General features: G+C 52.1%; 1 protein-coding gene and 1 non-coding gene across 9 annotated transcripts; both read right to left on the bottom strand.

Annotated features, from left to right (window-relative positions):
- Positions 1-73: 73 nt before the first annotated feature.
- MIR769 (microRNA mir-769) lies at positions 74-134 on the bottom strand. Its single transcript, NR_128374.1, has one exon. It is a non-coding gene; the product is annotated as a microRNA mir-769 (primary transcript).
- Positions 135-467: 333 nt separating this feature from the next.
- Positions 468-24,964, bottom strand: CCDC61 (coiled-coil domain containing 61). 8 transcript variants are annotated; one of them, XM_077980457.1, is made up of 15 exons: positions 24,904-24,964; positions 16,938-17,096; positions 16,571-16,653; positions 13,872-14,029; positions 12,024-12,185; positions 3,892-4,102; positions 3,705-3,787; positions 2,913-3,082; positions 2,743-2,818; positions 2,285-2,424; positions 2,034-2,112; positions 1,805-1,862; positions 953-1,022; positions 703-812; positions 468-623 (listed from the first exon to the last, which is right to left on the bottom strand). In XM_077980457.1, exons 2-14 carry the CDS (start codon positions 17,083-17,085, stop codon positions 715-717), a joined length of 1,536 nt encoding a protein of 511 aa, XP_077836583.1. In that variant the 5' UTR covers positions 17,086-17,096; positions 24,904-24,964; the 3' UTR covers positions 468-623; positions 703-714. The 8 variants fall into 8 exon arrangements, 7 of the variants coding, with proteins under 7 accessions (XP_077836583.1, XP_077836582.1, XP_077836578.1 ...); XM_077980456.1 differs by having other exon boundaries at positions 24,927-24,964; XM_077980452.1 differs by lacking the exon at positions 24,904-24,964 and adding an exon at positions 20,047-20,152.
- Positions 24,965-26,314: the final 1,350 nt, after the last annotated feature.

The raw sequence follows: 26,314 nt of genomic DNA, 5'->3' as shown, positions 1-26,314 counted from the left end.
CCAAAGCCCGCCCACCCTTTCCCTCCCAGCACTCTCCTCACTGGTGCTTGGAACCCAGAGGCCCCGGCCCTGAACCAAGACCCCGGAGATCCCAGCTCGAGAGCAACATCACAGCTCAGAACCCAGAGGTCTCAGGTCAGAGCCCAGGAATCAGCACCAAAGCGGCCTGGATGTCACCAACAGGGGGTCCTGGGGGTCCTCCTGGGCAGTGAACCACGCTGCAAGACACCCCCTTCCCACCACACAGCCAAAGGCATCCTGCGCAGAACCTTTGCTTGAACTCCTTTGGGGACAGGCTGCTCACTACTCCTCCCAGCTCTGCCCTTGCACTGTTTAGAGAGTGTACAAGCTTTACCTAGGCCTGAGTCCCAGTCTGCCTCCGAGGCACACACAGGTTCCAGTTATACCCCCTAATTTCTCTTCCTCCACATTTCTCCCCACTCCACCCTCACCCTTTAGTCATAAGCTGAGGGGCCCCCAGGGCAAATATGTTTATTTACAAAATGCACACATCCTCCTTCCCAGCATGCACTGCCTGGGGAGAGGGCAGGGTCAGAGCCTCACACACCTGAGACCACAGAGACAGCAGGAGGGGTGGGGCCAGGGTGGGGCCAGGGCAGGGCCTGGGCAGGGCTGGAGGCTACCCTGGCCCCACCCCCCACGCCATACCCAGCAAGTGGGTGGGGAATGGAGGGGCAGTACCCCTTCTCCACATCATGACCGCATATCCAGTCGGTTCATGTACTCCTGCAAGGCCTTCAGGCGTGCGTCTATTTCGGCCATGTCAGCCGCCTGGTGGTCCGAGCTGTACTCTGTGAGAGCAGGTGGGGGTATGGGGGGCTGTGAGGGTCCTGAAGCCCCAGGGAGTTCCTGGGCCCAATATACCACTGCCCCCACTACCATTCCAACGGGTCCTGGGGCTGGGAGAGGGGATGTGGAGTCCCAGGCTCACCTTTGATGGGCACCCAGCCCCCAGAGTTGGTCAGAGATTTCTGGTGGCTGCGTTCCACGGGGGTGGACTTCTGGTGATGGGGAAGGTGGGAAAGGGGGTCAGCCACTGTCCCTCTATTCCTGTCCCCCTAAATCCCACTGGAAATCCTGAGCCTAAGGACCTTGGGAAAAAATAAGGCCTGACATCTACTGGGTATTCATTATATGCAAAATAACCTCCTAATGTCCTCACAGAGCCCTCACCTCCCATGTGAGGTGATGCCATTACCATCCCCGGTTAACGGATAAACAAAAACTAAGGTACAGAGAGGCTAAAGAACTGCCTTGAATGATACAGCTGGTAAGAGGAGGAGTCTGGTTTCAAGACCTGACAGTGAGAAGCCAAAGCCCTAAAGAGCATCACATGCCTCCCATTATTCCTTCTCCAATCTAATGCTCTCAAAACATGCTGTTCCCAGGCCAGGTGCGCTGGCCCAGCCTGTAACTCCAGTGCTGTGGGAGGCTAAGGATGGCTTGAGGCCAAGAGTTCCAGACTAGCCTGGGCAACATAAAGAGACAATACTACCCCCTTATCCTGTCTCAACCTCACCCTCCCCCGCAAAAAAAGCCTAGTCCCAGCTACTCCGTAGGCCGAGGTGGGAGGGTCTCTCAAGCCCAGGAGTTAAAGGCTGCTGTGAGCTACAATTGCCCCCACTGCACCCCAGCCTGAAGGACAGAGCGAGAGCCACTCTTACACAAAAAAAGCCCTGTTGCACAGGCATTCAGAGTCACCTCTGCCCCTGATCCCCAGGAAGGAATCACAGCAAATGAGGACAGCTGTGTTCCAGCGGTTTATGCTACCCCTTCTACTCACCGTATTGGACCCACTCCAGGGCGTTGGGCCGGGAGGCTTCCCACGGCGGCGGTGACCCCTGAGAAAAAGGAGTAACCAAGAACCAGTGGTGCGGAGGCTCCAGTATTCCCACCTCCCCGACCTTTGTGGCGGCCCCCAGGCTCCATCACCCAATTTCCCTGAAAAAGATTGTTTATAGTCTCTCCAGAAACCCTTTTGAGGTGATCCTTTTCCCATGTTCAAGTTTTACCCTCTGGAGAGCGACTCGGAGAAATCCTCCAAATCGCTGCAGGAGCTGGCAGACGAGCAGCGGCTGCGGAAACTATCCACTAGAGGGAGACGGAGGGCGTGAGCTCTGGCCCTCGCTGGCCCCGCCCAGTGCTTCCCAGGCCCTCCCAGCCCGCCCAGCCCCGCCCCGCCCGACCCGCCGGCCCCGCCCAGTGCCTCCCACCCCCGCGCAGTTCCGCCTAGCCCCGCGGCCCCGAGCTCCAGGCGGGTTACCTGAGGAGCTGCGGTTTCGGGAGCGGTTAGGGGCGTCCCCTCGGCCAGTCACGACAGCAGGGGCCCGTGTCTGGCGAGACCAGGAGACGGACGGACCGTCCCCGCTTCCCCCACTGCCTAATCGGTTCCGCTGCTGCTGCCTGGGAAAAAAGAAAGGAGACACTGGCCTGTACGCCCAACTCCTGCGGGCAAGGGTGTCGCTGCGCCCCAAAAGGTCACAGCCACGCCGGCGACCGCCCAAGGTGACGAGCCTAGGCGCGGAAAGCATGCAGAAACACAGACGAGGAGGTGGGACGGACGGAAGGCACAGCAGGCGGAGCCGGCAAAGCAGGCGGGGTATCCGGCGAGAAGCGAGCAGGTGGAAGGAGATGGGGACTGATGGTGGCGTGGAGAGATGAGCGCCCGGGAGCGGGCAAGGGCCAGGGACAGGGGCAGGTGAGGGAGAAAGGGGCACTGACTTCATCTTGATCTCTCTCTGCTTCCTTTCCTTGGCTTTCACAAAGGCCGTGGGGTCGAAGCGGAGCGCGCGACCACCTAGGACCACGTGGGAGAGGAGGCGGCTGGGTCCTGCGACGGGCCTTGGCAGCGCCAGTGCGTCCCCTCCCCACCGCAGGGCAGGGGCACAGACCTGTGGGCGAGGGCGAGGGGCGCGCAGGGCGGCCCCGACCCCGGCTTCCGCGGCCGCTCTCCCGGGATGAGGAGCGCGCGGCGCCGCGGCCTCGCGACGTGGAGCGCTCCCGGGACGATGAGGCCCGGTCCTCCCGCGCCGGGGACGGCTGCACCGGCGGAGTCCGCCTCCTGAGACCACAGGGGCAGCTGTCAGCTTCCCACCCGCCCCGACAAACTCAATCTCGAGACTCCTCCCCGACCGCACCTTCTCCGAACCCTCAGGCCTACCCCATCAGCTCCTAGACGTGCACTCCTGGGCCCACGACCCTCATGATATCCTCCCCCTAGACCACACCCAAACTCCTAAAACACCCCTCTGTCATTTCCCAACATCCTTTCAACACACCCCCTTCACCAAACCCTTCTTTCTGGAGTCTTCCACAACTCCCCGGAAACCCTTCCCAATTTTCCACCACCCACCCTATGAATGCCAGCAGACCTCACCCTGATCCCACCTGCTGCGCCGCACCCTTTCGCACCAGGAGACCCTAGGGCCCAATCCCTTTCCCAGTCCCTCCTGAACGCCGCCTCAAGCCTGCGCATCTCCGCACAGCCCGGGTCCACCTAACCACCGCACCCGAATCCTGTCTGGCCTCCAGACGGGGTCCGCTAAGCCCCTCCTCCCCTTCAGCCCCGCCCCCTCCACCCTACCTGGCCCCGCCCCGCCTCCCTCACGCTCCGCCTCCTCACGCTCCACCCCCTCTCAGGCCCCGCCCATCCACCCTAGAGCACCGCAGGCCTAGCCTCTCACCCCCTCTTGTACAATGCCAGCTCGCTGGTCAGCGTCTTCAGCCGGGCGCGCAGGCTCCGCTCCGATGCCTTCGCCTCCTCGAGCTGCCAGGAGGGGAGAGGGGCGCGAAGGTCCAGGCTGAGGCCGAAGCCCAGGCTGAGGCCGAGGTCCACGTCTCGCTGGCCGCTCCCGGCCCCCCGCTGCTCACCTCCTTGGCCAGACGGCGACAATCCTGGCCGCGACGGCCGGCCACCCTGTGCCCGAGCCCACGCTCCTGCCGCAGCTCCAGCTCCAACCCGCGCACCAGCCCGCGCAGCGCCTCGGCCTCCTGGCGCGCCGCGCGCCCGGCCAGCGCCTCCTCGCGCGATCGGCCCAGCTGCACCTCCAGCTCCCGCTTCTCAGACGCCAGGCGCGACACCCTGGGGAAGACGGAGAGAGAGCGCTGGAGAGAGAGGCATGGTCCCATTCCCACGACTCCATGGGGGTGGGACGCCTCATCATTTCACCTCTCCGGAAGGGGGAACAGGGCTCCATCACTCTCAACTGCCCCCAAGGGGAGGGGCAGGCTCCTATCATCTCCCCTATCGACGTGTGAGGAGGGATGTGGTCACATCACCCTCATCCACCCCACGAAGAGGACATGACCCCACCACGCACAGGACGCACACACACTCCTCCCCTGGTGCGGGTGAAGGAGTGGGAACACAGCCATGTGAGTTCCAATTCTAAACGATTTCATCAATCTGTCCACACCCTGAAAGCCTAGCACTGCCTCCCTCCTCCTCCCACCTCGCCAGGCCAGTCTCCCAGTCACGAAATCCTCTGCAATACAAATTTGATCAGGTAACTACCACGCTCAAAACCCTTCCTTAAGAAAGTATATACACAAGGCTATTATTCATTGCAGCACAATCTGTAATAGCAAAAGAGTAGAAATAGCCAAAATGTACGTCAAAACAGAACTAACTGAATTTCTAATACATCTACTCAATTGAGTCGCACAAAACTATAAAGAGGAAAGTAGAGGATCTCTACGTCCTGTCACCGAGTGACTGCTGTGACACAGTATGGTGCAGACAGTATGTTCAGAATGTCCCTTTTCGTAAAAGAAACGAGAATTATAAATTACATGTTTATATTTTCAAAATTATATAATAGAATAAACCAAAATCTATGGGGGAAAAGGATTATTTATGGGGAAGGGGGAAATGAACAGAAATTGGACCTCTCTGGCTGGACAAAGTGGCTCATGCCTGTAATCTCAGCACTTTGGGAGGCCGAGGCAGGTGGATCACTTGAAGCCAGGAGTTTAAGACCAATCTGGCCAACCTGACGAAACCCCGTCTCTACTAAAAATACAAAAGTTAGCCTGATGTAGTGTCACATGCCTGTGATCCCAGCTACTCAGGAGGTTGAGGCACGAGAATCACTTGAACTCAGAAGGCAGAGTGCGCAGTGAGCTGAGATTGTGCCACTGCCGTCCAACCTGGGAGACAAAGCAAGACCATATCTCAAAAAAATAAAGTCAGAACTACAGATAATTTAAAAAAAAATTTTTTTTGCCGGGCGCGGTGGCTCAAGCCTGTAATCCCAGCACTTTGGGAGGCCGAGGCGCGCGGATCACAAGGTCAGAAGAGAGACCATCCTGGCTAACACCATGAAACCCCGTCTCTACTAAAAAAAAATACAAAAAACTAGCCGGGCGTGGTGGCGGGCGCCTGTAGTCCCGGCTACTTGGGAGGCTGAGGCAGGAGAATGGCGTGAACCCGGGGGGCGGAGCTTGCAGTGAGCCGAGATCGCGCCACTGCACTCCAGCCTGGGGCACAGAGCAAGACTCCGTCTCAAAAATAAAAAATAAAAAAAAATTTAAGAAATTGGACCTCAGCCTGTAATCCCAGCACTTTGGGAGGCCGAGACGGGCGGATCACGAGGTCAGGAGATCGAGACCATCTGGCTAAAACGGTGAAACCCCGTCTCTACTAAAAAATACAAAAAAACTAGCCGGGCGAGGTGGCGGGCGCCTGTAGTCCCAGCTACTCGGGAGGCTAAGGCAGGAGAATGGCTTGAACCCGGGAGGCGGAGCTTGCAGTGAGCTGAGATCCGGCCACTGCACTCCAGCCTGGGCAACAGAGCAAGACTCCGTCTCAAAAAAAAAAAAAAAAAAAAAAAAAAAAAAAAAAAAAATTGGACCTCTCTGAATGTACCCTCTTTTTCAGTTTTGACTTTGGAACTATAAAAATATTTTATATAAATTAATTAAGTAAATTTTAACAAATGCCATCACAAAAATTTTAAAAGAAACTGGCCCAAACAGACCTGACTCTATATCAAAGTTGGTGGCACATTGGAGAATTATAGGAGGTAACTAAAACACACCATTTGAGCAAGTGGGATATAGCCTAAGGCCAAAAAGAACTATGAGGAAATCTTTTTTTTCTTTTTTGAGACAGAGTCTTGCTCTGTCACCCAGGCTGGAGTGCAGTGGCACGATCTCAGCTCACTGCAACTTCTGCCTACCAGGTTCAAGCGATTCTCCTGCCTCAGCCTCCCGAGTAGCTGGGATTACAGGTGCCCACCACCACCCCCGACTAATTTTTGTATTTTTAGTAGAGAAGGGGTTTCACCATGTTGGCCAGAATAGTCTCAAACTCCTGACCTCAGGTGATCCACCTACCTCAGCCTCCCAGTGTGCTGGGATTACAGGCATGAGCCACTGCACCCAGCCCTGGAAATCGTAAACTTCATTCAAAATTCAATTATTAGTAATTACACTGGTATTGTTTAAGATAAAGCAAATAAATATGTTATTATCCCTAGAAACCAAGATTTTCATCATAAGAAAAGACATATAAGTAGGTCAGGTGTAATGGTTCACACTTGTAATTCCAGCACTTTGGGAGGCCAAGGCAGACAGATAGCTTGAGCCTAAGAGTTTGACACCTGCCTGGGCAAATCCCCATCTCTACAAAACTTAGCTTGTGGCCAGGCACAGTGGCTCATGCCTGTTATCCCAGCACTGTGGGAGGCCAAGGCAGGCAGATCACCTGAGGTCAGAAGTTCAAGACCAGCCTGGACAATATGGTGGAACCCCCTTTCTACTAAAAATACAAAAAAAAAAATAGCCGGGTCTGGTGGCGAGCACCTGTAATCCCAGCTACTCAGGAGGCTGAGGCAGGAGATCGCTTGAACCCAGGAGGCAGAGGGCAGAGGTTGCAGTGAGCTGACATGGTGCCACTGCACTCCAGCTTGGGTGACAGAACAAGACTTCGTCTCCAAAAAAAAAAAAAAAAAAAATTAGCTTGTCATGGTGCCATGTGCCTGTAGTCCCAGCTACTGGGAAGGCTGAGGCAGGAAGGTTGTTTGAACTCAGGAGTCTGAGGTGACAGTGAGCCGTGACTGCACTACTGTACTACTGCACTCCAGCCTGGGTGATAGGGTGAGACTCTCTCTCTTAAAAAAAAAAAAAAAAAAAAAAAATTAAAATTAAATTAAGTGCAAAAAGAGGGATACAACTAAACTATATTGTTTAGGGATGCGTAGTTTAGCTGGCAAAACCATAAGCAAATCAAATGAGTGAGATTAGGTGCATTTGGGAGCATGGTTAGAGCAAGAGGGTCTCTCCTGGAAAAAGACATGCAGAGGCTAGGGGGAAATGACTACTTTCAATTTTTTTTTTTTTTTTCTTTCAGACAGAGCCTGCCTGTGTCACACCAGGCTGATCCCAGCTCACTGCAATCTTGAACCTGGGTTCAAGTGATTCTCCCGTCTCAGCCTCCCGCATAGCTAGGGCTACAGGCATGCGCACTCTGTCCAGCTAAATTTTTGTATTTTTAGTAGAGACAGTGTTTCACCATGTTGGCCAGGCTAGTCTCAAACTCCTGACCTCAGGTGATCCGCCCACCTCGGCCTCCCAAAATGCTGGGATTACAGGCATGGAACACCGCACCCGGCCTCGATTTCTTAACCTGGGTAGTTGTTACATGGGCGCTGGCTTTATGATAATTTGTGAAACTGTACATTTATATTTTATACTCTTTGGGGCGTATTATATTTCACAATAGGAAAGTTAAGTAGTGAAGTAGTGGGACTCTTGGGCAGGAGGGAGGGGTCCCATCCCAGAGATTCAGGTGTAAATGGTGTGTCTGGAGGAGTCAGGGCCTACCCTGGAACTCCTCACTGCTCACAGAATTTTTAAAAACAGAAAAATAGGCCGAGCGCGGAGGCTCATGCCTGTAATTCCAACACTTTAGGAGGCCGAGACAGGCGGATCACTTGAGGTCGGGAGTTCGAGATCAGCCTGGCCAACACGGTGAAACCCTCTCTCTACTAAAAATACAAAAATTAGCCGGGTGTGGCACATGCCTGTAATCCCAGCTACTCGGGAGGCTGAGGCAGGAGAATCGCCTGAACCCAGGAGACAGAGGTTGCAGTGAGCCGAGATCACCCCACTGCACTCCAGCCTGGGTGACAGAGCGAGACTCGGTCTCAAAAAAGTAAAAAGAGGCCGGGCGCGGTGGCTCAAGCCTGTAATCCCAGCACTTTGGGAGGCCGAGACGGACAGATCACGAGGTCAGGAGATCGAGACCATCCTGGCTAACACGGTGAAACCCCGTCTCTACTAAAAAAATACAAAAAACTAGCCAGGGGAGGTGGCCAGCGCCTGTAGTCCCAGCTACTAGGGAGGCTGAGGCAGGAGAATGGCGTAAACCCGGGAGGCGGAGCTTGCAATGAGCTGAGATCCGGCCACTGCACTCCAGCCTGGGCGACAGAGCGAGACTCCGTCTCAAAAAAAAAAAAAAAAAAAAAAAAAGAAAAACAAAAACAAAAAGAAATGGTGAATCTACAGGGCAGCCAGGGCACTGGCATTTTTCAAAGCTCCCGGGCAATTTGAGTGCATATCCAGAATGAACCACTGCACGGGCTGAAAGGCGGAAGAGAACTTTATAAAAGAGGGAGCCAGCTCTCAACAGCTGAAACCATCAGTCTCAACACAACCAAAGGAGGCATCTTGCCAAAACCTACCCGACATGTGATTAAACCTATATACGGTTAGCCACCACTTCACTGCAAGTACAGGGGACAGAGGAGGACATTAAACACACCATGGCGATATAATCAGCAAAATCTATTTTTCATTTTTCCATCTGAGTATGCTTGCTAGGGAAAATTTCAGCAAAATCTAGACTGCAAAACTCTACAGGACAAATAACCTGATTTCTTCCACAAATAAGTAGCATGAAAAGTGGTGAAGGGGATATAAATTAAAAGAGATTTAAGAAATACATCAGCCAAGCTCAGTGGCTCATTCCTGTAATCCCAGCACTTTGGGGGGCCGAGGCAGGTGGATGGCTTGAATTCAGGAGTTCAAGACCAGCCTGGACAACATGGGCAAACCCTGTCTCTATAAATATATATATATATATATATATATATATATGTGTATATGAAAATTAGCTGGGCATGATGGCATGTGCCTGTAGTCCCAGCTACTCAGGAGGCTGAGGTGGGAGAATCACTTGAGCCCAGGAAGTCAAGGATACAGCGAGCAGAGATCATACCACCACACTCCAGCCTGGGCAACAGAGCAAGACTGAAAAAAAAAAGAAAAGAAAGACCTCAACAAACTGCAATGTGCAGCCATATTTAGATACAGGACGAATTCAAACCACTTGCAAAAAAGACACTTGAGAGGTGATCAGAGAAGTGTAAGTGTGAACGCATACGCAATGGGTTTCAGATGACATGATGGAATTTTTGTTAATGTTGTTGGACGTGATGACAGCACTTATATCCTTATATGTTAAAGATACACACTGAAGCTTTTACAGAGGAGATACGAAGACTGGGATTTGCTACAGGGCAGGGGGTGGCAGTACCTCAAACAAGATGGGCAAACGTGGGTAACTGTTGAAGCTGGGGGACAAGTACGTGCAAATTATACTACTGTTTACTTTTGTGGTGCTTGGAATTTTTCCTAATAAATCCTTCTTAAAATCTGTGGTTCCCCACACTCTCCAACAAGGAGCTTTCCTTTCTATTCAGCCCTTACCCACCTGACTTCTCCCTTCCTCACTTCCTGCCTCCCTCTCCCACAGGCTCCAGCCAGATGCAGTTCTCACCTCCCAGAACCTTCTCTCCTCCTTCTCCTGGCAAAAACCACTCCACTCATCCGGAAAGCCTACCTGCCCCTGACGTTCTCCGCTCTCCCAGCCCTCTGTACCTTTCCGTCCTAGCACCAACCCTGGCAGACCTGGCATGTAGAGGAGTGTCCGTTTCCCATGTGGATCCCACCTTTCTGGGGGCAGAGCCTCCACCTGTCTGGTTCACTGCACAGGACCCCAGGCTGCATGGCCGGGCGCACTGCATTCAACTCTATTCCACTTGTTAACAAGCTGGGTGGCCCTGGGCAGTTTCACTTCACATCTCTGAGCCTCAGACCATCTTTTCTCATCTGTGAAGAGGGACAATAATAAGAATGCCAGCCTGTTAGGCTGTAAGAATCTATTCACAGTGCTTAGACCATGTCTAGCATAATAAACATTAACCAGTGTCGGGCAGTGTGCCTGGCACAGCATGAACTCCATAAATGTTGGCTGAATGAAGGAATAAATCTCAGAACCTTTCCAAACTCCCTAATTCCTGGCTGGGAAGAGGAAGAGAAGCCACTGAGCACCGTTGGGATCTCAAGGCTTCTGTGGTTGGTTCCAAAGGGTGGAGGGCGCCACCTTGTGGCCATCCTGGGAAACACACATCCAGAAACACAAACCTAGAAACACACACACACCACCTGAGACAGAGCGTGCGCGCGTGCACACACACACACACACAGCCTGAGAGCAGATCCTGAGGATAAATTCTGGCCTCCCCACTGAGGCCTTCCTCGGCCCAGCAGTACACAGGCGAGCTCCTCCGAAGACCGTCGGGGTTCCCCAGCCCCGTGAGCTCCCATAAGGACTGGTCCTCCCGGTCAGCATTTAGAGCTCTGTCCTGGGCTTGCAGCCACAAACAGTGCAAACAGCTGGGAAAACAACAGAGGCTCGGCGCTGGCTGCCTGGGATCTAAGGTCCAGCCTAGCCATATTACCCACTATGTGACCTGCACCAAGGTCCCTAACTTCTCTGGGCCTCCGTCAAACGGTGATAATAGCAGTGCCTACCTTATAGGGCGGCTGTGAGGATAAAATGAATTCAATCATAAAGCACAGAGCAGCCCTGGCATACAGTTAAATGTTCAATAATCATTAATTACTGGTGTTATTATTACTAAAAATATTATTAGTCCACAATGAGCCAGGCCTCTCCCCGGTAGCGATCAAGCCCCAGATTCACCTCCCCAACAGAACCGAGCACATGGCAGGCATGAATATATAGGCCAAAAGCCTTTGCTTCTTTCACTTCATTCATTCCCTTGTTCTCACCGCATTCCCATCTAGCACAAGGACTTTGCCCAGGCTGTTCCCTCTGCCTACACCACTTCCCCAGCCCCTGTGCCTGACCCACCCCACACCCCAGTGGAGTCCTGTGACAGCCTCGCATGGCACAGGCTCCCTGTCCTGCCCCAGGCATCTCCGTCTGTAATGATATACTCAGGTGGTTATATACTTAGCACCCATCTCCCCCAGGGCTGGGCACCACGTGAGTGGCAGGGACGGGGCTAGCACAGAAGGGGCACCCTGTGAAGGTGGATTCACCTACATAGAGCTCGACCTCCCCGCACCCTTGCACATGCTGCTCCCTCTGCCAAGAACACCCTTCCCATTCCAGGCAGGGTCAGGTCCCCACCCACTCTGAGCCTTCACTGTCTGCAAACACATCTGCCTCCCTCCCTGGACTGGCGGTCCCAGGAGGGCAGTGCCAAGATAGTCTTGGTCACCGCTCTGTCCCCAGCACCACCCAGCCCAAAGGTACAGAAGAGGGGCTCAGAGGCCTCGCGCAGTGGCTCATGCCTGTAATCCTAGCACTTTGGGAGCCCAACGCGGGCAGATCACCTGAGGCCAAGAGTTTGAGGCCAGCCTGACCAACAGGGCAAAACCCCTTCTCTACTAAAAATACAAAAATTAGCCAGACATGGTGGCACGTGCCTGTAATCCCAGCTATTTGGGAGGCTGAGGAAGGAGAATGGCTTGAACCCAGGAGGAGGAAGCTGCAGCGAGCCAAGATCGCACCACGGCACTCCAGTCTGGGCGACAGAGTAAGACTCTGTCGCAAAAAAAATGAATAAATACATGGTGGGCAAAGGACAGTCATCCTCCCCACAGGGCCAAGCATGGGCCCTGCAGTGCATGATGGGAGGGCTCCAGGGCTCCCACCCGCCCCAGCTGCCCACCGCTCCGAGACTCACTGCTCCCGCAGGCGCCAGATCTCACTCTCCCGGGTGTCCCGAGTGTTCTGGCCGTCCAGCCCTTGCAGGCGGCCCAGTTCCTCCTTCAGTGACCGGATGATGCCCTGCAGAACCACGGGGTCTGGCTTGCCCTGGTACGGGAGGGGCAGCGGGTAGTGAATCCTGAGGAGGGGGGATTAGAACCGTGGCATCTCAGAGGCCAAGAATGCACCTGAGGGTAAACACCAGCCTCTAAGAGCCACAGAATGCGAAAACACACAGTTCCAAAAACTGCACCATCCTAGGGGCTTATGAGCACATCCTCAAGGCCCCTTCCTTGTTCCAGTCACCACCTCTGAAAGTCTCTTATATAACAATTTGGAAACCACTGGGATTGGCAGCCCTGGTGTAGTCTGGGGGAACTTCCTTGTCACACGCTGCTGATGAAGGGAACGCTGGTATCATGTTACTTGCAGCCAAACACAATCCTAATTCAGATGCCACAGTGGGGGATTCTGGTTGGCCTGGCCTGGGTGACCCCAGCTTGGCTGGGGAAAGGTGGGCCATTGTGATTAACAGCCTCATGAGATGCTATTCACAGAGGATTGGTAACTTCCCACTAAGAAATCCAGTGGTTACCAACACATGGGGCAGACATGGTCACCCAGCTACACAACTGCCATTCCCAACTCCCTTGCTGCCTCCCCCTATAAAGGCTAGAAAGCCAGATATTCATTTTCCCAGCATCCCTTGCATGTGACCACTTCTGGCCACATATTACAGGAAATCTGTTGGGAGTCTTCTGGGAACACGTTTCTTTTCCTGATTAAAACAGCAGATGCAATAAATAAACTCAGTCCTGTCCCTCTTCTTCCTGCCTTGATATAGATGCAATGTCTGGAAGATCCAGCAGCTATTTTGTGGCCATGAAGAGATAAAGATGAAGTCAAAAGGCCAAGCCGGGCGCGGTGGCTCATGCCTGTAATCCCAGTGCTTTTGAGAGGCTGAGGCGGGAGGATCACTTAAGGCCAGGAGTTCGAGACCAGCCTGGGCAACATGATGAAACCCCATCTCTACTAAAAATACAAAAATTGGCCAGGCACAGTGGCTCACGCCTGTAATCCCAGCACTTTGGGAGGCCAAGGCGGGCGGATCATGAGGTCAGAAGATCGAGACCATCCTGGATAACATGGTGAAACCCCGTCTCTACTAAAAATACAAAAATTTAGCCGGGCGTGGTGGCGGGTGCCTGTAGTCCCAGCTACTCGGGAGACTGAGGCAGGAGAATGGCATGAACCCGGGAGGCGGAGCTTGCAGTGAGCCGAGATCGCACCACTGCACTCCAGCCTGGGCGACAGAGCGAGACTCCGTCTCAGAAAAAAAAAAAAATTAGCCAGGCATGGTTGTGGGCTCCTATAGTCCCAGCTACTCTGGAGGCTGAGGCACAAGAATTGCTTGAACCTGGGAGGTAGAGGTTGCAGTGAGCCAAGATTGCACCACTGCACTCCAGCCTGGGTGAACCAGTGAGACACCATCTCAAAAAAAAAAAAAGCCAACACATTAACAATGGTAAAGGGGAGAAAAAAAAAGAAAGAGCTTGAGTCCCTAGTGAACTGTTGCACAGGTGGCAGCCACCTACCTAGACATCTTGTTATGTGATGCATTGTTTGTTTAGGATACTGGTGATGGTTATTCTGCTACTTGTAGCCAAACACAATACTAAATGATACAAATCCCAACAGGTGAGATTCCCAAGGCAAGGCTTAACCAATGTCACCTTGCCTGGGTGCCAGGACTTCCTAAGATCCACCCACACGCTCTCCCACCCCGCCTACCAGCCTGGCCCTGGAGCCAGTCCCTTCTCCCCACCTGTCAAACTCCACAGAGTAGATGAGGATCAGGTAGCGCTTGGAGTTGAGCTGGGCCGATCTGGGGGCCAAGGAGCCTGGGCGGCCCCCCATCTTGCGGTTCCGCAGGGACTCCAGGTCTGTGTAGGTCAGCAGGTCCAGAGTGACTGACTCACTACTCTGTCAGGAGAGGAGAGGAGGAGCTGCCACGGCACCCGCTACACTGAGGGCACCTAGCACACACCTGGGCCACAGCCCTTCCTGTTCTCTAGGCGGGCTAGCATTTCCTATGCGAAGGCTGGCGATCAACATGGCCCTGTCCCAGGGCAGACACAAGGACTTCATCAAAGGGAGAAACCAGAAAGAACCTAAATGCTCAACCACAGAGAACAGCTTAGACCTGTGACTCTCCGAGTGCTGTCTCCAGATCCCTGGGGGGGGTCCCCGAGACCCTTTCGGGGATGTCCACTGAGGTCAAAGCTACTTTCATAATAATACAAAGATGTCATTTGTCTTTGGCACTGTGTTGACATGTGTGCAAATGGTACAAAAGCAATGGTGGGAAAAACTGCTGGTGCCTTAGCAGAAACCAAGCTCCTGGCACCGAATGACACTGGAGGTTACTGTATCTCCCCAGTCTCAGCGGGGGGCTGGGCAAGAGAAATAAACAAACAAGTAAATAAGCAAATCAACCATAAAACACAGGAAATGAAACATCGGAATGTTCTCGATGAAGCAGTAAAAATTATTAATTTTATTGAATCCAGCTCCTAGAGGACACATCTCTTTATTATGTTGTGCAAGAAAATGGGAAGTACACATCAAGTACTTCTGTGCACGCCAAAGTATGACGATGGTCTCAGGAAAAAGCGATTCTGCATCTGAGTTTTGAGCTAAATTAGCCGTTTTTCATGGAACACTATTTTTACTTGAAAAAAAAAAAAAACGACTGACAGACAAAACTATGGTTATTTAGACTTGGGCTATCTGGCAGACATTTTCTCAAAAATGAACAAAGTGAGCCTGTCACTTCAAGAGAAAAAGCTAACAGAATGTCTTGCCAATAACAAAATTCAAGCTTTCCACTTAAAATTAGAATTTTGGAAAACCTGTACCTTCCACTGGGTGTTTGATAGCTTCTTGGTGTTCACAGACTTTCCTGGGGAGATCGGTGAGGATATTAACAAATGTGACTTCTGGATACTATATAAGGCAATGTGTCAACATTTGAAAAATCTGCGCAACTTAGTGAACCAAGATTTTCCAAATGACCAATGCATGATGTTACAGAGTCATCCACAGGTAAAAAAAGATCCATGCAAAATGCAAGATAAGTCAGTGGAATTTAAGGTAACAATACAAAAAGTTCACTGATGAGGATGCAGATTCCACACTGCAACTAACCTTCAAGAAACTATCGCTTGTCCAGGCGGGCGCGGTGGCTCACACCTGTAATCCCAGCACTTTGGGAGGTCGAGGCAGGTGGATCACTCGAGGCCAGGAAGTCAAGACCAGCCTGGCCAAGATGGCAAAACCCCGTCTTTACTAAAAATACAAAATTAGCCGGGCATGATGGCACATGCCTGTAATTCCAGCTACTCGGGAGGCTGAAGGACAAGAATTGCTTGAACCCGGCAGGCAGAGGTTGCAATGAGCCACTATCGTGCCACTGCACTCAAGCCTGGGCGACAGAAACGGTGTCTCAAAAAAATAAATAAATAAATACAAAAATTAGCCGGGCATGGTGGGCACGCCTATAGTCCCAGCTACTTGGGAGGCTGAGGCATGAGAATCACTTGAACCCAAGAGGCGGAGGTTGTAGTGAGCTGAGACTGTGCCACTGAGTCTGGGCAACCGAGAAAAACTCTGCCTCAAAAAAAAAAAAGAAAAAGAAAGAAAGAAAAAAGATATCTAAATACCACTCAACCCCGTCACTCTAAGTTCTAACCTTCTTTTTTTCCCCCGATTATTACTTTTTAGGTTGGGCACTGTGGTTCACGCCTGTAATTGCAACACTTTGGGAGGCCAAGGTGGGTGGATCACCTGATGTCAGGAGTTCCAGACCAGCCTAGTCAACATGGTGAAACCCCATCTCTACTAAAAACACAATAAATTAGCCAGGCATGGTGGCGGGCACCTGTAATTCCAGCTACTCAGGAGGCTGAGGCAGGAGAATCGCTTGAACCTGGGAGGCGGAGGTTGCAGTGAGCTGAGATCCCACCACTGCACTCCAGCCTGGGCAACAAGAGCGAGACTCCATCTCAAAAAAACAAATAAACAAACAAACAAAAACAAGCAGGTTGCAGAATACCTTGGAAAATAGATAAACTATATATAATTACAGGTCTGCAAATACATACACATACACACACACACACACACACACATATACATACACGCAGGTATTTGGAAACAAATAGAGACATGGAGAAATGGCTGGAGTGATTTTCACCGAAATATTAACAGAAGCGAGTATTAGGGATGGAGTGATTTTTACTTTCTTCTTTGTATTTCTCTGTGACCTGAATTTTCTACATGAGAATAACTATCATTAAATTCAAAGTGAACCATTTACATTTGGCAAAAGAAGAAAACGATTGCCCTCTTCCCACGATGAAAGAAGAGGTAGAGGGTCTGATACACATCAGTTGGGCATCAACCCCCCAGGAACCTGGAAGACAGAACCCCCCTCCCACCTGCACCCGCCACCCCGGGCCCTACCTGAGTGAGGGCTGACTCCAGCATATGACAGAAGATGTTGAATTGTTTGAAGTTCCCTGTCTTGTGAGTCAAATCTTCAATGACTGGGTGGGGAAAAGAGTCTCTCCTGAGGTCTGACGGCTTGCCCAGCCCCAGAGCAAGGCATCTAAGCTCTCCAACTCTACCCACCTCCAGTGTCTCTGGCTTGAGCACCAAGACCTACATCCCTCCCCACACTGGAGAGCTTCTGGAGCTAAATTCTGCTCTCTGGTGGGTTTTATAACCACATAGAAGAGGCGGGTGGGCAGGATTCAGGGTGGCCTCATCTTCTGGGAGAAGCTGATCCCAGGAGAGGAAAAGTGAGCCCACCCCAGGCAGGCACACTCACAGCCAGCATCGAACTCGCCCCGCCACTGGTCAGCCGTCATCCGGTCCTCCACCTCCAGCTCCAGCACCTGCCCAGAAACCATCACCCGCACGGCATGCTCCACACCCCGGAAGACGTAGTCCACCTGCAGGCCGGCCGGCTGGTCCATGGTCAAGGTTGCTGGAGAAGGGGATGAGAGAGAAACCCAGAGGAGCTGAGAGCCCAGGCTCATGAGTTGGAAGGCCAGGCCTCATATCCTGGCTCCATCATTTACCAGCTGTGGCATCCTGAGAAAGTGAATTCACCTCTCTGTGCCTCAGTTTCTTCATCTGGAAAATGGGTATAACCATGGCACCAACCTCGTGGACTTATTGTGAGGATTACACTGGGCAATATGTATAAAAGCTCTTGGTACTGTGACCTGCAGGCTGCTGTGTCCAATACATGCTGGATACTAGAAATACATGATTGCCAAGCCAGGCGCGGTGGCTGACACCTGGTATCCCAGCACTTTGGGAGGCTGAGGCAGGAGGATCGCTTGAGCTCAAGAGTTCAAGACCAGCCTGGGCAATGTGGTGAAACCCCATCTCTACTAAAAATACAAAAAAATTGCCAGGTGTGGTGGTGTGTGCCTGTGGTCCCAGCTACTTGGGAGGCTGGAGGCAGAGGTTGCAGTGAGCTGTGATCTTGCCACTGCACTCCAGTCTGGGTGACAGAGACCCCAACTCAGTTAAGAAAAGAAAGAAAAGAAATAAAGAAATACATGATTGCCAACAAAAGAATCATGATTAATATTAGCATTACTTTATTAAGTCTTATTATATATTTATTATTGATTCATTCATTCATTCATTCATTCATTCAGCAAACATTTGTGGAGAAAAGTCAAGTTGGAAAGAGAGACGAGGGTATTGGAATAGGATGAGCCAAACTTTTAAAAGGGGGTCAGAGCAGGCCAGGTGCAGTGGCTCAGGCCTGTAATCCCAGTACTTTGGGAGGCCGAGGCGGGTGGATCATGAGGTCAGGAGTTCCAGACCAGCCTGGTCAACAATGATGAAACCCCATCTCTACTAAAAATACAAAAAAAATTAGCCAGGTGTGGTGTCCCACGCCTGTAGTCCCGGCTACTCTGGAGGCTGAGGCAGGAGAATCGCTTGAAGCCAGGAGGCGGAGGCTGCAGTGAGCCGAGATCGTGTCACTGCACTCCAGCTGGAATACAGAGAGACTCCGTCTCAAACAGTAAAATAAAATAAAGTCTAATATCAGAAAATATAATATTGTGAGGCAAAAAAAGATGATCCCTGAAACTCCAGGTAAGGGATTTTTAACCTTTTTAGAGTCCTTGAGCCTTTGAGAATCTAATGAAATTTCTGAGCCTTCCACAGATAAATGAATAGTCCCACAACCTTTTGCAAGTTCATTTCAGGGGCTCCCAAATTACCACCCGCCAGGCCCATCCATAGATCTCTTTTCTCAGAGGCCCAAGGGCAACGGCCTGGGCCCTAGACATTCTGACAGACACCTCTCTCTAGATCACAGCTCTTAACTTCATTTGGGAGAAGAGTGCTTTGGAAGGGCTGATGAATTCGAGGACCCCCTTCCCCTGGAAAATTCACACTCTGGCAATTGTGCTTTCATTCTCTGGTGGTTCATAAGTCCAGGTTAATAATTTCTATCTCGGCCGGGTGCGGTGGCTCACACCTGTAATCCCAGCACTTGGGGAGGCCAAGGAGAGTGGATCATTTGAGGTCAGGAGCTTGAGACCGGCCTCGCCAACATGGTGAAACCTCGTCTCTACTAAAAATACAAAAATTAGCTGGGTGTGGTGGCAGGCACCTGTAATCCCAGCTACTTGGGAGAATCGCTTGAACCCATGAGGTGGAGGTCGTGCCCTTGCACTCCAGCCTGGGTGACAGAGCAAGATTCTGTCTCAGAAAAAAAACAAATAAATAAAAAATAATAATCTCGATCTCGCTGCAAACAAATTGCTGCACATTTCAACATATCCCACATCCCCTGATCCCAATGCAGTGAGTGGCAGAGCTGGCCCCGCCCCACTGGGTGTCCTAAACCCCGCCCATCAACCCGACCCCCTACGGCTCCCAGAACCAATCAGCGGCGACGCCGCCGGGTTACCAAGGCGTAGGAGGCACCCACGCAACTGAACACCTGAGGAGCCGCACAGCATCACCGCCCCCACTTGTGGTCCCCAACTCCCGGGAGGAGACCGCACAGAGGAAGGGGGCGCGCCACACCGCATCCCCGCCGCCAACTCCCCCTTCCCCACTGCCCGGCAGAAACCCCCCATATCCACCCCGCGAAGACCAGTCCCTTTTGGCATCCCACGGCCTTATCCTTAGCCCCCACCCCGCCCTCATCCCAGACATTGAGCCCCCGAATACTCTGCCTAAACTCAATTCCCCTTGCACACTTACACCTCTCTCACCTCCACAAACTTCACCGGCTGCCCGGCCCCATCCCCTCCTCTAGGCATATCCTAAGCGCTCAGTAACTGCTGATGGAATAAATCCCACACCCGTGCCCGCTCCACACGGCCTCCTTGACCCCAGCTGCCCGTTACTTGTCCCCCAGATGGCCACGGAATTCTGGGCTCCCTCTCCCCTCTTCTCTGCAGAACCTCCCACTCCACATATTCCAGCCCAACCCTCATGCTACATTCCCCAGAAACCAGCCCCCTCTCTCCCGTCCAAAGCCCCTTCATTCCATCCTGCTCTCCCAGATTTGGGGGCAGGGAGGCAGCCGCACTCTCCTCCCTACACCAGCCAACCACGGTCTCCTAGGGCTCCCGCATATTGAACTTCAATGCACCCCGTTATTCCACCTGCATTCTTCCCGCATATTTGCTCAAGGTTCTGCTCCACACACCCCACTTTCAGCCTGTATTCCATCACCTCCATATTTCACCTGGATTCTGTTCCCTCTCAAATTGCTTGTAACCCCAACCCCCACCCCCACTCCACCCACACACACATTTTCCACTTCTCTTCCCTTTGGAGAGCCCTCTCTGAACAACCCCTCCTCCCCACTGACCCCACCACCACCGCCACTTCTAGGATTCCCCGGACCCTGAGCCCTCTCTCCCCTCCCACCGCTGACCCTGTCCCTCTACCTGCATCCTCCATCCTTGCTTCGGAATGACCAGTGGCTCATCCTGGTGGCTGATTTCATTCCAGTCCTGAGCCTCTCCCAGCTAGCTCCTCTTCTCAGCCTCTGCCTCCTTCCTGACCTCACGCATCCCAGCGGTGCCTTCGAGGCCCCGCCCTCACCAACCCATGACGTCACCACCCCATCCCTGCGAGCACTGTGCGGCTGCCCCCCAGGCCCCATCCTGGCCCACACACCTGACCCAGTTCTCGGGCCTCATGACATCACGGCGCCGGCACACTTCAACTGAGTGTTTCAGCCCCCAGTTCTCTCCCTCTCATCATTCACTAGGATGACCCCTTTCCTCTCCAGTGTTACATCACCACCCCTGGCTCCACCTTCCAAATGGCTCTCCCCGGATAGCTCACAGATTTCACAGCTCTTACCCCGGGGCCGGAGCTGAAAACTCTCCACGCTGCGCTCACCAAAGACAAATTTACATCACTACCTCCCATACCAGACATGGGCAAATCACTGCCCTTGGCAGCCCCCACCTGATGGCTGTTTCCCCACACTCTGCAGCTCCCCACCACCACCAACACATATTCCAGCCCAGCCATACCCTAGCTGGGCTCTCCCCTGCAGCAGACCTCCGCCCCACATTCACACACGTGGCCTGGCCTTGATGACCCCCTTCCCGATCCCATTCTGACCTCACCTCCCCACCACATGGGTGAATTGAGGCTGGATAGAACTCCCCCTTCACTGCCCCAGAATACAGACCAAAGCCTTCCACATTGTCCCCATGGAATGTAGAGACAGAAAAGCCCTCTGGGGAACCAAGCAATGAAATCTCTACAGCGTGCACTGCGGCACCCCAGTTCCCCCTGGGGCATCCAGACTCCCTCTCCCTCTGTCTCTCAAAGGCGTTTTGCCTTAGATAAGAACCATGCACACTTACTAACCCAATGAATGACTCACCCTAAATTCTGCTCTCTGCTGGGTATTATGACCATCCCCATTATACAGAGGATAAAACTGAGGCTTGTCTAGGATCCCACAAAGAAGGACAGAAACATTCGTCCTCCTTCCCCTTACCCAGCTGCCCTTCCCTGACCACCTCCTGTTTCCTCCCAGAACTAACCCAAATGCGGCCTCACACCTTAAGCATAGCACATGCTGCACACTGGGTACTTCTGCGTTCAGATTCCAGCTGCCTTTATCCTTCGTGTGTCCTTGGGCAAAGCACTTGCCCTCTCTGGGTCTTCCCCCATCAGTAAAGTGGGATAATAAGAGCTCCTACCTTACAGGGTTGCTGTGGAATTAAACTAATGTATATAAGGTGCTTCAAACAGTGTCTGGCACTCCCTGTTACCATCTGTGTGATCTGTTGATTATGTGACAGACCAGGAGCCCGTGAGGGGCAGAGCCATTTTAATCCATCTTGTATCTTCAGGGACTGCTTGTGAATTTAATGGGAGATGCCAGGAAATGGGGTTCTAGGCACTGGGGATACAGCCAAGGTTTTCTCCCCTCAGCTCATTCCCTGTCCTCCTCCAGGTCTCAGCTCCAGCCCCCTCTCCTGCACTGCAGGAAGCCCTCCCTGACTCCCAGGCTGGGCCAGGAGGTGTCTCAATCACCACAGTGGCCCCAGCAAACTCCGCACCAGCTAACAGTGTTTCCCACAGTGATGGCCAGGGAACATAATCCTTACCACAATTGCTTCTGAAAATGCAGCTTCCTAGGTCGGGTCCCAACCATACATGAGCAGAAACCCTGGGGGTGGGCCCAGGAATCTGCATTTCCTCCAAATTCCTTCAGACACTAAAGCTTCCTTCTGCCCTTGGGTGCCACAATCTGTCCAGTTTATTCCCCCACCTCTGACCCCACCACCCCACACGGGACCCTCCTAGTTCAGCAACCCCACCCCATATCACCCTCACCAAGGATGGTGAGGATGGTACAGGAGAAGCAACACTTTTTAAACACCATGTGCTCTTCCAGGTGCCAGTTCCATATTCACATGGAGTCAGACACTCTAGTGGGGAGGTCCAAAAAGCCCAGTGGATATAAACCAACAATAATTGATGTGAGGGCCAGGCGCAGTGGCTCATGCCTGTAATCCCAACACTTTTGGAGGCTGAGAAGGGCAGATCACTTGAGGTCAGGAGTTTGAAACCAGTCTGACCAAGATAGTGAAACGGCATCTTTACTAAAATTACAAAAAATAGCCAGGCATGGTGGTGTACACCTGTAGTTCCAGCTACTTGGGAGGCTGAAACAGGAGAATCACTCGAACCTGGGAGGTGTAGGTTGAGTGAGCTGAGATGGTGCCACTGCACTCCAGCCTGGGTGACAGAGGGAGACTCCATCTCAAAAAATAATAATAAGCTGGGCGCGGTGGCTCACGCCTGCAATGCCAGCACTTTGGGAGGCCGAGACGGGTGGATCACGAGGTCAGGAGATCAAGACCATCCTGGCTAACACGGTGAAACCCCGTCTCTACTAAAAATACAAAACATTAGCCGGGCATGGTGGCAGGTGCCTGTCGTCCCAGCTACTCAGGAGGGTGAGGCAGGAGAATAGTGTGAACCTGGGAGGCAGAGCTTGCAGTGAGCTGAGATCACACCACTGCACTCCAGCCTGGGTGACAGAGCGAGACTCCATCTCAAAAAAAAAAAAAAAAGTAATAATAATAATAATAATAGGCCCGGTGCTGTGGCTCACGCCTGTAATCCCAGCACTTTAGGAGGCTGAGCTGGGCGGATCAACTGAGGTCAGGAGTTCGAGACCACCCTGGCCAACGTGGCAAAACCCCATCTCTACTAAAAATGTAAAAATGAGCTGGGCATGGTGGCATACACCTGTAATCCCAGCCAGTTGGGAGGCTGAGGCAGGAGAATCACTTGAACCCAGGAAGTGGAGGCTACCGTGAGCTGAGACTACACCACTGCACTCGAGCCTGGGTGACCAAGCAAGAGTCTGTCTCAAAAATAATACTAATAATAATCTATGTCAGGTAGTTGTGTTATGAACAAAAATAAAACCAAGTGAGGGGCCACACGGTGACAGGAGTTATTTTAGCTTGAGTAGTCAGCAAATGCCTGGCTGTGAAGCTGACATCTGAACGGAGACCTGAAAGAGGTGTGGGAGAAGCCACGCAGACACCTGAGAAGACCTGATTCAGAAGGAGAGGACAGCGAGTACAAAGGCCCTGAGGTGGCAGTGCGTTCGGGGACAGCGAGTACAAAGGCCCTGAGGTGGCAGTGCGTTCGGGGACAGCGAGTACAAAGGCCCTGAGATGGCAATGTGTTCGTTATGTTCAAAGGACAGCAAGGAGGCCAGGGTGGTTGCAGCAGAGTGAGCCAGGGGACTGAGAGAGGTGATGGGAGTTGAGGGGAGGGAGGAGGAGGAAACCAATAGGTCGGGGCCTCGTGGATATGGTGAAGACTTCTGCGGTGTAAGGTGGGAGCCAGGACAGGATTTGAAAGGAGGAGCAACCTGACCTGACTTCTGTTCTACTAGGATCCCCCTAACAGTGAGAGGCAGGGAGCCCACCTGGAAGGCCACTGCAACAGACCAGATAAGAGCAGGGGACAACTTAGGCCAGAGTGGTAGCAAAGGAGCTGGTGAGGCGTGGTTGGATTCTGGATGTGTTTTGAAAACAGAGTTAATGCGATCTGCTAGACCATATATAAGTGAGACAAAAGGGAGGAATGAAGAACACTGCAAGCTAGGCGGGCACCATGGCTCACACCTGTAATTCCAACACTGCGGGAGGCTGAGGCAAGTGGATCGCCTGAGGTCAGGAGTTCGAGACCAGCCTGGCCAACTTAGTGAAACCCCTTCTCTACTAAAAATACAAACAATTGGCAGGCGCCTGTAATTCCCTTGAACCCGGGAGGCGGAGGTTGCAGTGAGCCGAGATAGCGCCACTGCACTCCAGCCTGGGCAACAAGAGCAAAACTCTGTCTCAAAACGAAGAGAACACTCCAAGCTTCTTGATCTTAGTACCTGGCAGGATGAATGTGCCATCAACTGGGTTTGGAGGTTGAAAGGAAGAAACCTCAAGTTTGGTTTGGGACAAGTTTATGTCTGAATGTCAGATGAACTTCCAAATAGAGAAGAGTCGGCCACGATATGAGTCTGGAGTTCAGGGCAGAGATCCAGGCTGGAAATACACAGCTGGGAGTTCTCATTAGATAAAGAGGGTGAAGCTAGCCAATGGTATAGAAAGAGATGAGGTCATTCTACCGATGATGAAGCTGAGGCACAGAAGGGTTAAACAACTCGCCCAAAGCCACAGATCAGTGGCAGAGCCAGGATTCAAATTCGGGATTCAACCCGACTCCACAGCCCACACTTTTAACCATCAGTAGAGTAAGTTTAAGAGTTAATTCACCTAAAACACTTGGCAGGTGCACAGCACGTAGTAAACGCCACAGGCATAATAGGGCTTCATATCTCTTTAAAGTACATCCTTATCCCTGGAGGTCTCCTTCCCTCCCTTCCTCAATATTGCTTCTTCCCACGACTTTCACCCAAATCAAAGCTTGTAAATCACAGTGCGCTGTAATGACCCCCTGCCTTAAAACCTCCTACTAAATCGCCACGCTGCATTTCAAGGGCATCTGTATATTCTACCATCTGCTGTCTCCTGCTTTACAACTTTCCCCATTGAAGACCCTCCTGCGATATACAGATCACCCCCAACTCACACGCTGCGCTCAGTCTTACAACACCTCAATCAAGCACCTACCCTTGTTAAAGGGCACCCTCCCTCCTGATTCCGACAAGGCCGGGTCAGCTGCCCACCGCAGGCCACTCTCCCCAGAGAGAACCCCCTCCCCTCCCCCCAAGACCTCCACCACGGCCCGCGCACCCGCCACTCCGGCTGCCTCTCACCTTCTCCACTGGCAACCCTCCTCGCGAGCGGTTCAACTGACGAAGCTCCAGCCCCGCCCCAGGATCCTGCGTTCTCGCTTCTGATTGGTCATGGCTTACAAGCAGCCAAGTTTCCATTAGCCAAAAGAGACACCCGTCACTCTGTCCCGCCCCAGAGGAGAACCCGCCCTCCAAAGCTTCCAATTGGCTAACTTGGAAGAGGAGTTCCGAACCATTTTGAGGGAAGCACCTACCGTCGGGCTCTTCTCTAATCACTACTGGTTAACAATGCTGCCAGTCATACAAAAGGGTTGTTCCCCAGAGTGGAAGGGAAAGAATCCCGGAAGCAGCCCCTTGGCTCCGCTTATTACCCGCTAAGGGAGGGTAGGCCGCGCCCACGTGGTGGGGAGGGCCTGGAAGGGAGAGCCGGGTGTGCACGCGCCTGGGGAGATAGTGGCCGCGGCTCCGGAAACTGGGGAGTGGTCTCAGCATAAAGACAGGTTGAGATTTGTCATCGCTCGGTGCATTCCAAACCTGCACTAAGCATTTTGCAGGCCTTGGCTTGTTTAAACTTTATAATTAGCCCTGCAGAGTTGTTATGATTTCCATTTTACCACTAAGAAAACTGTCTCAGAGGGGTACAGCCACTAGCCCGGGATCACACGGCTTTTGAACGACCCATATTTTAAACCAATCAGTCATGAACTGGAAGGATCCAGCTAAAGGAACTGAGCGCGGGGATGGGGGAGGAGAGCCCTCTTTAAGAAAGGAAAACAAAGTTTAAAGAAAAAAAAAATACTGTATGATATGAAAGTTTACTTAGAATATGAAATAATAACAAATTACATATTTAAAAGAGCCAAATACCACAAACATTGCAAAATCCCAAAGGATAACGTAATGTTTTTATTAATTTTCTGCCTGACACAACTGTGTGACGTTTCCTACTTTTTCAGCTGCATGTTTCACAATATCCTTGTCTACAAAGAGAAAAGTAAGTTATCTTTCCTCTAGCGTGGTTGATGGAACTTTTTAAAAATTCATTATAATTTAGAACAAGTTTCAGCTTCACAAATCAGTATTGGTGATGTTATCTAAATCTTTTGCAAATCTAAAAAAACTTTTGACCTGGCGCGGTGGCTCACGCCTGTAATCCCAGCACTTTGGGATTTGCCGCGGCAGGTGAATCACGAGGTCAGGAGCTCGAGACCAGCCTGACCAACATGGTGAAACCCTGTCTCTACTAAAAATACAAAAAAATTAGCTGGGTGCAGTGGCGAACGCCTGTAATCCCAGCTACTCAGGAGACTGAGGCAGGAGAATCGCTTGAACTCGGGAGGCGGAGGTTGCAGTAAGCCAAGATCGTGCCACTGCACGCCAGCCTGGGCAACAGAGTGAGATGCCATCTC

This window comes from Macaca mulatta, chromosome 19 (assembly GCF_049350105.2).
Source record: "Macaca mulatta isolate MMU2019108-1 chromosome 19, T2T-MMU8v2.0, whole genome shotgun sequence".
In the NCBI taxonomy this organism is placed as follows: Eukaryota; Metazoa; Chordata; class Mammalia; order Primates; family Cercopithecidae; genus Macaca; species Macaca mulatta.
Note: the sequence above shows the minus strand (reverse complement) of the source record. Positions and strands in the feature narration are given on the sequence as shown.

Coding starts and splice junctions, on each gene's coding strand:
- CCDC61 (XM_015124296.3), bottom strand. Junction 3,083..3,704: donor CTGGCATTGTACAAGAGGGG/GTGAGAGGCTAG, acceptor CTGTGGTCTCAG/GAGGCGGACTCCGCCGGTGC. Junction 1,863..2,033: donor TCCGAGTCGCTCTCCAGAGG/GTAAAACTTGAA, acceptor CCTTTTTCTCAG/GGGTCACCGCCGCCGTGGGA.